Raw genomic sequence first — 14,433 nt, forward strand, 5'->3', positions numbered from 1 at the left:
GTGTAGGTAATATAACTTTGTGTAGGTTGTATATGTAAAACCCCGTTACCGGTGCCTCACATCTGACATTGGATTTACTCATAAATACAGTTCTAAATATCAGAGTTAATTAAAACTTTACGCGGAATATAAAACTTTCATAAACATTACATATTAATTCGTAACTTATCTTAAATAAACATCGTGTCTTTTAAAATCAAAACATTTAAACATAAAACATCTTGAGTCTTCAGATGCCAAACTCTTATTCTTCCGGCATGTGTCCCCGCTCAAGCCAGATGTCTCACTCTACTCACCTGCGTGCATACTAAAAGTCAGCTACGCTGAGTGAGTTCTAGTTAATCATACATCATACAATACATATGATTACCTTCCATTTATGCATCCGAAGATACATAATAGTTACTCTACTAATTTACTTTCATTACATAATTTCTTACATATTCTCATACTATATAATTACTGTTCATTCCATCTCAAATATTATTAGGGTCTGATCCCTCTGTCCTTGTCTATCTCAGATATTATTAGGGTCTGATCCCTTTCTTGTCTATCTCAGATATTATTAGGGTCTGATCCCTCTTTTCTTCTCCATCAGATATTATTATGGTATGATCCCTTCCTTCTCTATCTCAGATATTATTAGGGTGTGAACCCTTCTTTCTCTATCTCATTTATTATTAGGATCTGATCCCTTTCTTCTTCATCTTCGTACATATTGTCCTTACATACCAGTAACATACATATACTTTCTTTAATCATTCATACATATTAATATGTTGTACATATATGTGTGTATATATATATACATATATATATATCATACACATCCATCTTTCATATACATACCTCCCTTGTCAATACGTGCAATATCCGAAGATCGTTCACGTACCACCAAGCTTTCATTCACATACATAAGATAATATCTATCACATAAACCTTACATGGAATACACTTACCATTTAAGGTAAGTGTAATAACTATCACATCAAGTATGCACACAGCCCCGAAAACATAACAAGGAAATGGGGCTAGAAACTCACCTGAATTCGGTTACGTTCACCGTTTATGGTTATTCCTTTCTTGAGCTGTGCACGACTAACTGTATAACAATTACACGTATCAATTTAGCTATCATTACCCATATCGTGTTTCTAGTTTAACTATTACCCTCAATGAATGGGGGTACGAGGGCAGCGCCCCTGGCAGCAGGGTTCTAGGGACGGCAGCCCCTAGCAGGGTCCAAGGGGCAGAGCCCCTGGCCGGGGTTAAGCTAACTCGCTAACTCATTTTCCATAACTGTCTTAATGAAAAATTTTATTTTCATTAACTGTCTTAACACGTTTTCCATTAGGATTTTAAACTATTTTCTAATTCGCTAACTCGTTTGCCATAACGAATTAAGCCTAATTCGTTAACTAATTCGTTAAATTTCATGATCTAGTTCGTTAGCTGATTCGTTATCCTAGTTCGTTATCTCAACATGGTCTGGTTCGTTACCCTAGTTCGTTATCTCAACATGGTCTGGTTCGTTACCCTAGTTTGTCATCTTGTCATCATCTGGTTCGTCCTTCCAATTCGTTATCAGAACATAACTTGATTCGTTACCTTCACTTAGCGAATTGGTGAGTAACGAATCACCTGATTCGTTATCCTATTTCGTTAGCTTTCCTTAACGAATTGGCATAATGAATTAAAGCTTATTCTTTATCATTCCGTTATCGAACTACTGTTAATTCGTTAGTTTTTCATAACAAAATAGGGTTAGGGTTCTGACATTTTTCAACCTCGTACACGCTTTTCCGGCGCCGCCACCGCCGGAAAACCGGGATCTCGCCGGAAAAGCGAGATCTCAGTTATTTTTCCACCGTTTTCACCGTTTTTCATCCTGTTCGGTCCAAATCTAAGCTAGGATGACCCCTAAGCTCATCTTTCGATCAGTTTATACCCGATTCCACCCGGATTTCTTGACTTTAACGGTTTAAGGGTGTTGGCACGTCGTTTCGCAACTAAATCTAGAGAGTTGGATCTATACAATATCATATTATCCTTACCTCGGGTTGATGCTCAGTTTCTCTTGGTGATTTCGGCTAGAGAGAGAGTAGGATGAGAGAGAGCTAAGTGTTTGTTTTTGATGGTGTATGGAGTTAGTGGAAATGAATGGATTAATGCATAAATATGATTTATATACTATGGGTCATGGGCTCAAGCCTATGGTCTTTCCTTCCTTTCTTTTTAATCCAAGTCCATAACCCATATCTAATTAACCCAACACTAGCCCAACTCGTAATAACTATATTTTATTTCATTAACCGAAACGAGGAAATGGGATGTTACAGTATATTTATTGTTTACATTTAATTGACACATTTGTATGATATTTTTTATTATTATTTATGACAATAATTTTTATAGGAAACCCAATTGAATATATATATATATATATATATATATATATATATTATATATATATTATGTTTTGATATTTAGTGTTAAAAAACACGTTGATATATGCTAATAAATTAAGTGGAATTATTTTTTAATATAAAGAAATAGTATTATATGAATAAATTGTATTTATGTTGAATAAATGAAGAATGTGTAAATAAAAAATAAAACTAAACTAGTGTTTTTATCTTTTTAATTGTTACTAGGGTATAGACCCGCGTGACATGCGGGTGGAATAACTTATCACTACAAATAATCAATTTAAACATACGTTTAAGTTAACATAATACTTGTTCATATTTGTTACCAACTATTATAAAATTACATTGTCTATAGATTGAAACTTCAAAATTACAATAAGATAATATAAACCAAACAACCAAAAGACATTAACAGAAACACTAACCATATTCTTTGATATAAACATCATCAAAGTCTTCAAAATTTATACCTACACAAACTCCCATTTCCTAAACACCTGAAAAGTTTTAAAAATAACACAATATTCAATTAAAATAAACTTAACATAACAACATGTTTAATAATTACTAACATCTAAGCATTACAAAGTTGTTATGTACAACCTACAATCTAAGTTCATAAATATAGTTATTAGTAAGTCTAAAAAGATGTTGACAATATACTTCTTTTATTAAATCTATCAATAATATCTAAAGGATTAATATATTACCTTCTACTTCATCATCGGACAACAAACTTTCGGGATAACCATCATAATCACTTTCATAGTTTGCACATTCGCCTAACCATTTAACCTTCAAACTCTCCTCCCTTTCCAACTCAAGATGTGCAATATCTTTTCTATGATTAGATAACTTCAACATATCTAGCTAGCTCAAAAGGAACAAATCGTCAACTGACAATAGTTGTTTAGGATTCAAATTTTTATACTGCTCATTCTCAAACTTTATAACAACTTTGTTTTGAATAGGATAAAAAAAACCAATCCCTAACATGTTCAAACGGTAAAACATATTGGCGGAGATCATCAAGGTAATGACGTAAAAGATTTATGAGATTGGTTTCTTGTATACATGGAGAAAGTTTCAGAACACCAATCTCATGAATCTGATGTTTAAGGAGATTATTGAACATCATCACAGATTCAATATTATCTTTGTGTATAATGAGGAAAACGCTAAAGAGGAATTCATACTTACGTAAAACCGTAGAAAACTTCCAATTGACAACGGTAGACATTTTTTAACAATATCGTTTGTTATAAAAAGCTTTAGATTGTAAAAGAAGAAGAAAAAGATGATGAATTAAATTGATAATTATAAAATATACTAAGGAAGTGACGGTTTATTTTTCCAATGATCTAAATGATTATATCTATCAAATAAGTTTCATGTTTAGTTACCCTATATTTGTAATATTTTATTAGATATTATTATAACTATTTTAAATACTTTAACTTAAAATTGAAATATAAAAAATGGTATCTTATAAAACATGTATATCCGGATATTTTTGGTATATATTAACATTAAATATTTATTTATAGCTTAATAAAAAATTTTAAGTTATGATAACAAACAAATATACAAAATGTTTTTGAACTTCATAAAAAAAGAATAGACCAAAATAAGTTACATGATAACCATTAGAATAGAATAGAACAATTTCAAATACATGACAAATATAATATTTATCATTCTACGTTTCCAACAATCTCCTTGTAAACAATATTTGTTGTTTTATTTGTAAGCTTTGATTCTTTGTCGAGTATCACTAACTTAATACCATCTCGACTCTTCACTCTTGACAAAGCCACATAAAGCTGACCATGGGAAAATACTGGATCTTTAAGATACAATCCAACTCTTGACAATGATTGACCTTGACTTTTATTGATTGTCATGGCATAACATACGGAAATATGAAACTGTCTTCTTTTTAATTTGAAAGGAAGTTTTTTATCAGTTGTTGTAAGGCTTACTCAACTAGTTAAAGTGTGATATCCTATATGTGTACTAGAGACAACTTTAGCTTCAATTACACGTCTATCGAGACTAACGACTTGAAGGTGCGTTCCATTGCACATACCCTTTTTATGATTAATTTTCCTTAATAGCATGATGAGAACACCAACTTTAAGAACCAATCTATGATTAGGAATTCCTGACATCTTTAAACCATTTAACAAATCAGGGGAGTACAACTGTGGATCAACAACGTCTGAAAAGTCTTCACATTCAGCTAAACTGTCTGAACTTAGATACTCGACTTCTTCACCAGGAAAGAGGGCTAACATACATTCATTAATTGTTTGAACCACCTCATTCAAAGGTGCAAGCAGTGCGCGATCCTGAAAGTACGTAAGTTCGTTGAATCTATCTAATATATTAGGATATACAAACCTTATTAAATCACCAATCAGATCAACTAAGTTCAATATCAAGAGATCGTCTAGAATATTAATAACCGACTCTCCATCATTTGGACCACTCACGCTTCCTTGACCTATCTATAACAGCCAATCAGCAAACTCTTTGATGTTTTCAACGTCTGAAGATCGACATCCAACTGTAAGCCTCATGTTCTTAGTTAGTTTAAGAACCTTACACATTGACCAGATATAAGAAGAATTGATGCAAGCATTGACACAATCACTTCTGGTACCGTTCGTTACAACGGGCAAAATTTGCCAAAAATCACCACCAAAAACAACAACCTTACCTCCAAAAAGTGTTTCGGAAGTATTTGCAGAATCACCATTCATAACATCGTTTAAAGTTCTGTCCAAAGCTTCGAAAGCATGCTTATGAATCATTGGTGCTTCATCCCAAATTATTAAGCTTGTCTTTTTCAATAATTCATAGACATCGGTATTTCCTAAAACCTAATTATAAGAAAAAATAAAAATATATATATATATATATATATAACGTAAGATATATTAAAGTAAAATTATATACAAATAACAAATAAAACCATATATAATAAAAAAATTTATTAAAAGTAACAGAAAGTATGTTGTAATATTACCGGGCAAATGGAATCTTCGGTCAAATTAATGGGTATTAAAAATCTCGAATGTGCTGTTCTTCCACCCTCCAAAAGCAAAGAAGCTATACCGCTTGAAGCAACATTAAACACAACTTCTCCCTTTGACCTTATTGATGCAGATAAGGTCTTCCATAAATAAGTTTTTCCAGTACCACCATAACCATAAACAAAAAACACTTCACCTTTTTTATCAACCAAAACATTCATTATTTCATTATAAACCCCTCTTTGTTCATCAGTTAACGAATCAAATAGATTATTAAATTCGTTATTCATGATCTCGGTATCATATGAAAGCTCTTCCACCATCAGCGGATTAGTTGCTCTTGAAATTGTTTCCATATCTAGAAAAGGCATTTGTTGATGTCTTCTAAGACTGGAGTTATTGCAAATTAAAAAAATTTCAATTTCCAGGAGTGCTAAGTTTTTTAGTTGTTCTTCATTAAGAATCAACCCTGAAAATAATATAAGAAACTACTTAAATTAATATATAATATATATTTATTGATATTAGATATTTGGCATAATTGAAAACATTACAAAAAACATAAATCGTATCAGGGTTGTTTTGACCTTTTTGTTATTTGTATAGTATACCGTCAACTAAAAGTTGCCAAGTACTTTCCCAAACAAAATGAGGTCTAGATAAACTATAAGTAATCAAAATTGTAGCAAATAAATTCCTTAAATAATATCTGGTAGAAGTATGACTTGCTTCTTCAATTGCTTCTATGTATTACTTATCATCATTTAAAAGACCTCTTTTGTAACATGCATCTCGAAAAGTTTCACACACAACTCCATCAACTGTTCGAATGTATTCAAAACATTCAGGACCTTTAACCTTATTTAATAATATTCTTAGATAGTAAGCCTCGTCGAATGCGGGTGGAACAGCATGAACTCTACCGATTGCAAAACCCCTTAGCCTCGGTTCCCATTTACGTAATTGTTTTTTTCCATACAAACTTTGTTGGAAACTCAGAGTATGTAAGACTCTTTGCAAGGTCATAGTTCTTATTACACTCAAACCAACCGGTAAACATCGAAGAAGCATTAGTTGTTTTGTTTAAAATATCTTCAATATCTTTGTTAGCACCATATATTACATGTTGTTCACCGGGTAAATGAAAAGCAAGCCTCATAACAGACGGAACCCTATAATGCACGTCAAATGCGAATATCCTCCATGCGGCCTCGCATGAAGAGATATCTGCAATCAAAAAACGCTTTGATTTCATCTAAATTAGTATCTTGGTTATCACCATTGTTATTTTGTACAAGCGAAATTGTTGCTCGATCTGGACCCTTATTAATGTATATAAACAAATACTTTATAGATCCATCTTGATTGCACCAATCAACATTAACATGTGCTTGAAATTTTTTTAATAGAGTCTGGTTGTATGGAACAACACTTCTATTATCCATCATTATATCTGACTTAACAACATATTGGCTGTTATCTCTTCTTTTGTATACCGAAAAACCTTGAGAATCAACCGCTGTCTCATCATTAAATATATTAGGAAAATTTTTGTAGTATCTTTTGTTTACCATGCAAGTGCACTTCGGGTTAGCATCACCACATGGACCATGAATCATATGATCAGATACAAGTTTGGATATGTCTGGATCACTATCTTTTTTTGGAATCTTAGTAGAAATAAATTTATCTACATCTTTTGGATTATGAATCTTGCTACCTGGATGCAAAAATATGCAAATATGGGCGTACGGTAGACCCCTTTTTTGAAACTCTATCGTGTAAACAACTGCAAGAAAGATAATAAAAGTAAATATACAACAGCCTATAAATATTATTAACATTTTTAATATATGCAAGTAGCTCTTTTATTATAATTTTATATTCATAACATTAAATAAAATTACTTGCTTGAACCCTTCCAAACAAAGACTTATCCTTCACAAACTTAATCATTGCATCAAGCTTGAGCTTAAAAGGCCGACATAATATATTAGGTCTATCCTCCGACTTTAATGTTGTATCCTTAAGAAATCTTTTAACTTCTGGCCAATTGGGATTACATGTTACGGTTATAAAAAAATCGGGATAACCGAACCATCAACAAAGACACATAGCGTCTAAATAATTTTGCATCATATATCTTGCTCCGCCAGTAAATGAGGATGGTAGAATAACACGTTGACCAGCCGTTGAAACATCAGTATTTCCAACAGATTGCATACCTCGTAAACTTTGGTAAGTATCACACCTAAGTTCATGTTGTTTACCGCGTATAAAATGTAATCTTTGAGCCTCAATCACCGTATATTTGTCAACTAAAATTTGCTGAAACAAACGCCTACCATTTAACATGGTTGAAAATGTATTTGGCTTATCTTGAATACGACAAGCAAAAAACTCACGCATTATAACATTCTTGCGTGATGCGGTTGATGAAGATGAAACATTCTTATAAAGTATATTAACCTGATAACCATCCTCACCAAAAGGATGAAACAACGGGTATTGAAGAGGTGTATACGATGGATGAAGTTCACTGATACGCTTTAACGAACCATATTTCTTCGTAACAATTATATCTCGGTTATCAACAGCGTCACCAATATCACCAACGATTAAAGCAGCAACTTCATAACTGGATGGTAAGTTATATTGTCTGGCATCATGCTGTCTGTTCCAATAATACGCAACTTCAAATCTAGTTGTGGGTTTTCTTCAAAACAATCTCGTACCATTCGATAAATGATTATATGAATCTAACATTGTCTTCAAATAATTAAGAATATGTTTTTCTTGCTCATCGACCTTTAAATTATTATCACTGCCCACAAAAAATATATTTAGTTTGATTAAATATAATAAAAATTATACTAAGAAATAATATCATAACCAATGTTGAAGAATATCGTTAAAGTATTTACCCAAATACACGTTGACGGTTGAAATCTCGTTTTCCCGTGTCGTAAATGTAAACTTGAGAAAACTGTGGTTTACGACCATCTAACGGTAATAGACTTCCCAAACAATGATAGTTTTCACCACTAAGTCGAGATGTATAAGGCGCATTGCCTCTATTTATGGAATGGTCAATCTTTCCTCCCATAGATGTAAACGAAAACATCGAATTGAAACGTCTAATGTTTTTCAATAAATACTTGCTCATAGCGCTTTCACCACGAAATAATTTAAGATAAGTTTCATCTGGTTGTCTAACATCGGGAAGTTCGACTTTGCCATTATAACAACAAAATGAAAAAGCTCATTCTTCATTACTACTACTTGGTCTGTTAACTTCGGCTTTCCACAACAATGCATTGCAACTTGGACACATAACGGATTGATTTCCATGATCAACATATTCTACAAAAATTAAAATATCATGATCTGTAGTTACCTAGTATCGATAAATACATAATAATTGATTGAAATTAAAATATGAAATATATATTATACCTGATGATATTCCTTTATAAACATCTATAACATTTTGATAACCAACAATTGTAGCATGTTCACTTAAATCAGCCATTGGTATAGGTACTATAGGAGTTCTTTTTCTTGACCTTCTACGAAAGGTCCTAGATGACTCCGGAAAGTCATCAACAACACAAGACAGGTTTGCTCCTTCCTTAACATTATTTTTAATTAGACGACATGTTAATAATTAAATAAATAAAAGTTAGTATAAAGGTTGTAAAAAAATTTTGACAAATACACATATGATAATTTAAATGGCAAATTATTATTTATGTTTTTAATTAATAATTAAATTATATCAAAATCTTATTTTGTGTTAAAATATAACATCTATAACTTAAAATATTATGATACGTTTACTTATACAATAGTTAATATTATTTATTGATTAAAAATAATGAAGAAACTTTAAAATGTAAATAATATGAGATTCTTAAAATATAAGGCTGCTTATTATAATGAAATTATTATTTCATTTAATATTATTTCATTTACATGTAACTGTTTCATTTATTTAAAAAAACTTCCCAAAAATGAAAATAATACTTATAAAGAAAACGCAAAATACCTGAAGAGGTATTTTGTATATCACTTTTGTTCATGTCAACTGAAGCAGTTCTTTTCGCATCTAAAATTGATCGTCTTTCTTTCCTTTTGGATGCAGCAGAGATCACGAATGGTATACATTTTTCAGGAACTTGAAATTACGAAGTAATAATATCAATATTTAAGACTAAGTGAAGTGTTTTAAAAAACGATTGCTAAAAAATAAAAAGAGTATATCTAGTTGTGTGAAATATTTTTAAATACTAACCGTTGTTTACTACATTCGAAGTGTAGATATTTGAAGTTGTTGATGGAAACACATTCTCCTTATTAGATTGTACACGTGTTACTTGTGTTGATGAGAGAATATTTCGCAAAGTGTCGAAGATCCGATTAACTGTATCATTTTACATATTACACATAAACATGAGAAAGAATAATTGATAACCAAAATATATAATCAAAAACATTTTATTAACATACCAGGGGACACAAGGATTAAAGGAGGAATATGTTTTATGCGGATTAGAAGTTGGAAGATTAGATAAACCGTGGATATTATTTTGGTAACCAATAACCGGTATATTAGAACCACCTGAATTAAACAAAGTCAACGTTAGTTTTCATTTCAAAATTTTTTTAATAAAAAATAATAATGAAATAAAGTTTACATACTTGAGATTTTGTTTCCGTTGTAAGTTGCAAACTGATTTCCGTTTAAATTATATGATAGTGTGACAATCGGTGTTGCTTGATAATCCATGTAGTTTGTATTATTGGAAATGGTAGACAATGGTAAATGTTGACTTTGGCTACATTTAAAAATATTAAAAATTAATAAATTAGCATTATTGTTTACTTAAAAAAATATAAACCATATAAGTATTTCAATTTTTAAAATAAACCCTTAACCATTAAAAATAATACTTATAAGGAAAACACAAAATATCTTAAGAGTTATTTTGTATACCAGTTTTCTTCCTATCAACTGAAACAGTTCTTTTAGCATCTAATATTAATCGTCTTTCTTTTCTTTTGGACGCAGCATGGTTCACACATGGTGTACATGTTTGAGCATTTTGAAATTACAAAGTTAATATTATCAATATTTTAGGCTAAGTAAATTAACCTAAAAACGATTTATTAAAAATATATATAGTAAATTAACCTAAAAACGATTTATTAAAATATATATAGTATATTTTTTGTGTGGAATATTTTTAAATACTAATCGTTGTTTACTACAATTCAAAGAGTAGACACTTGAAGCTGCGAAGTGGTTTCGGTTTAAATGATATGGTAGACTGACAATTGCTGTTGGTTGATAATCCATGTAGTTTGTATTATTGGAAATGGTAGACAATGGTAATCGATGACTTTGGCCTACATTATAAACATATTATAAATTACAAAAATCACAGTATTGCTTAGTTAAATAAAATATAAACCATATAAGTATTCATAAGTGGGTAGAATCAACTTAAATTTTATAACATACCACCGTTACTTAGCTTATTTTGAGAAGATGAAGATCCTTCCTTTTTTCGTTTATTTTTGGATGTGGACAACTTGACAAAAATATAGGAGACAAACCTTAGACATGAGTTAAGCCGACTGTGAACGAACCCTACGATAGAAACATGGAGTAGTATAGATTAAACACTCGAAACACCATTAGATAACATCACTCAAAATGAAACTCAATGTCATTTAGGAATATACCGGAATAAAGTGTATATATATATATATATAGGGATTTTGATCAACATCACAGCACTTATATATTTATTGATAAAGATTAAATTGTAAAAACCAAAACTGTGAAATATGTATTTGTGAAATAACCATAAATTTACAGAAAATGATTGTTAAAGATAGATTGTGAAAAACACTCATCGATCTCAAAATGAATGAAAAAAATTTTCATAACACGTATGAAGAAACGATGCTTAACTTATGGTCTGGAGAAAGAAATATATAACAATAATCCAAATGAAAAAAAGTAATATGTTTGATTGTTGGAGATTAGAACGATTTATATGTCTTTATATAGACAAATAATGATGTAATTTATATTTACTTGAAAGGAAACAATAATATAAGGCATATATTAGAGATATTTTAAAAAATAAATATATGGACGAAAATAATATATGGTGTTAATTGTTGGAGATTATTGTTAATTGAGAATATTTTAATTTTTTATGATATTATTGTTAATTGTTAGAGGTAATATGGTCATAATCTTTTAATGGAGATCATAATATATGAGAATCTTTTATAATATTATTGTTAATTGAATTCTTACTATTTGTAAATAATTAAGTTATAAGTATTTGTATAAAATAATAATAATTTTAATAAAAACATTTTAACTTGTAATAATTTATGGCCTAAATAACGATATACGGATTAATGTATACAATAAATAATTTATGGCATTCAAGTTAACCTTTTATATTTTTGTTTCCTATTGTAGTCAGTCAATAAATATTAGAGGAAATAATTCTAATAGATAGATATATATAATTATATAACATACATACAACACAACTAATGGCAGTAAAGTTTACCTTATAACAAAATAACATGTCATAAAGTCATAATCTATTACTACAAACCATACATAATTAATCAAACCAAAATAAGTTTTTTAGTGACAAAACTAAACTGATAAACATAAATTATAACCGGATAGCAAAGTGTACAGTTTAAAACTTAATGTATCAACATAAAAAACAACCATGATAGAAATGTGCATAATTAACCAACAACATCAGTGAGTATCAACGAATGAGTAGCAACATTGTACTCGAAAACAACCAAAGTTCCGATCTGAAGACCATTAGACCAAACAAAAGTTAGCCAATGTCTAACCCGATACCTCTCATTAATACCATTGAGTTCAATAGCAATTTCAGTGGAGACATCAACACCATTTGGATTAATTAAAACCAAATCTGCTTCCACATCCAAGTTATTGTTCCGTGCAAACTCAACCGGAAAACGCTACAAAGATAAATAAAATTACAAAGTTATTTGTTTAACCATCCATCATATGAAATTAAAAGACTTGTATAATATGAGTTTACTTACCAGCCTATCCTGTACAACCACTTCCAAAATGTTGTATTCTTGAACATGAGGAACAATAATATACAAAACCGGCTCATCAGCATCTTCCACACCAACATCAACTCTTATGCATATTCATTTAAGTTGTCAAGGTATTAATAATGTAAAATGTAACAAAATTTAGAAGATAAAAGAAAATAAAAAAAAACTACCTTCTAGTTGGTGGTGTTGTTTTGATTCTGTAGGTTCCCAGCCAGATCTACACAGGAGTATCTTGTAACACGGGGGTGCGGAATCCCCTACGTATACGATACGAGTGATTACAGGAAAGACACATAAATAACACGAAAACACGTAAGACAAATGATTACTTGTTATATCAATGTAAAGAAGCAAAACACCAACCAAGTATCTCTACTGAATACAAGAAAAGATATGCCAAAAAGTCTACTAAACATACGGCGCAAGTTAGGGTAAATAATACGACAACTTAGCCTAACACCTTAGGCGAAGTTGTCCCTAACTTCGTTGTTCCACAAGTTCGCTAAGCTTAATAATAAAACTAACACGTTCATCAAAACATAAGAACACCGTAACGATTACAGACACAATAGACACAAGATAAATGAACTACTGGCATCATGCACCAACAGACTCCCCCTTGGCAGTATCTTCAATTGTCTTACACCTTCGTCGTGTCTTGTAATCCAAAAAGCCTGTATCTTCCGTCTTCAAGCATGAACACCCTACCTCACACAAATTGAGACCACCCTTTGGTATTTCTTCGCTTCGTCTTTCCAAGCTAGGATATAAAAGATCTTCTTATCATTTAGTACCTGCAAATCAACTTGAGACAAGTTAACCAAGTGCATAGGATTATACACTCTCAAGATCTCATGTCCATCTTCATCTACCATCACGGCTTCAGCAGTCTGGCAATCAACATACCACCATTTAAGATCTTTCAACACATCTTGAGGCATGATCTTCATTGGAACCTCTTTCAAACATCGAATCGGTTTATACTTCATCACCATCCAGGCTTGCCATCAGCCCGCATTCCCCTTTCTGTATATTCAATCAACTTCCTCTTTTGAGGCTTCAACAACTCAAACTTTTTCTCTTTAACCACTTCTTTCCACACTATTTTACCAACCCACCTAGCAAAATTATCATCACTTCTATTAATCAACCTTAAGCGAGCCAAATCCTACACCTCACACTCAAACAATGTATTGAACGATCTCAACCTCTTATCAAAATACTGAATTCCATCATACCTTTTCACCACAAACAACTTTAGCTGATCATCATACAACCAACAAATAATACCTTTCTTCGACTCAGCATATCCCTTGATATTATAACTTTTCTTGAACATCGCAGGTACGACTGACTTCTTTGTTTTGAAAAACCACTGAGCACATCCTTCTTTCCACCTTGGTTGTTCCTCCAACTCAGAATCACCCGACACATTATCACCTTGGCCCAAATTTTCTTGACCAGCACTAGGAATGTCATGCTCAACACCATCATCAGGTATCTCACCTTCCTCTAAGCTACTATCGATCTCAATTTGTTCACCAATTTTATCTATCTCACTAAAAGACATAACATCATCACCCATATCATCCTCATCATCTACCATCACGGTCTCACCACCTGCACTACCCGATGGAGCAGTAGACTCCCCCTGAGATGTTGGAAGCCCCAAGATTTTTGTTCAGTTCTTGGCAGCTCACCACCTGCATCTTTCGATGCATTAGGATCATCGTCTCAGTCATGTCTCTTCTTTGTCCTCAACTCATCATCTTTGCAACTAAACTCCCCCTGATATGCTAGGAACTTTTTCACGACATCAAAAA

The 14,433-nt window shown here is 31.4% G+C and overlaps 1 protein-coding gene across 1 annotated transcript; it reads right to left on the bottom strand.

Annotated features, from left to right (window-relative positions):
- Nucleotides 1–2,918: 2,918 nt before the first annotated feature.
- Nucleotides 2,919–8,573, bottom strand: LOC143585354 (uncharacterized). The gene is made up of 13 exons (XM_077067164.1): nt 8,392–8,573; nt 8,232–8,291; nt 7,693–8,141; nt 7,375–7,512; nt 6,972–7,256; nt 6,451–6,694; nt 5,704–5,857; nt 5,461–5,607; nt 5,033–5,275; nt 4,472–4,939; nt 3,140–3,299; nt 3,037–3,039; nt 2,919–2,926 (listed from the first exon to the last, which is right to left on the bottom strand). The coding sequence occupies exons 1-13, from the start codon at nt 8,571–8,573 to the stop codon at nt 2,919–2,921; spliced, it is 2,541 nt and encodes an 846-aa protein (XP_076923279.1).
- Between the last annotated feature and the right edge of the window lie 5,860 nt (nt 8,574–14,433).

Source organism: Bidens hawaiensis, unplaced genomic scaffold (assembly GCF_021521415.1).
Source record: "Bidens hawaiensis isolate Kalapana, Puna unplaced genomic scaffold, B.hawaiensis_p1.1 tig00033828_1, whole genome shotgun sequence".
In the NCBI taxonomy this organism is placed as follows: domain Eukaryota; kingdom Viridiplantae; phylum Streptophyta; class Magnoliopsida; order Asterales; family Asteraceae; genus Bidens; species Bidens hawaiensis.

Coding starts and splice junctions, on each gene's coding strand:
- LOC143585354 (XM_077067164.1), bottom strand. CDS start 8,573: ATGGGAGGAAAGATTGACCATTCCATAAATAGAGGCAATGCGCCTTAT. Junction 8,142..8,231: donor CTTAATTATTTGAAGACAAT/GTTAGATTCATA, acceptor TTATTGGAACAG/ACAGCATGATGCCAGACAAT. Junction 5,608..5,703: donor TAACTGATGAACAAAGAGGG/GTTTATAATGAA, acceptor TATTTATGGAAG/ACCTTATCTGCATCAATAAG.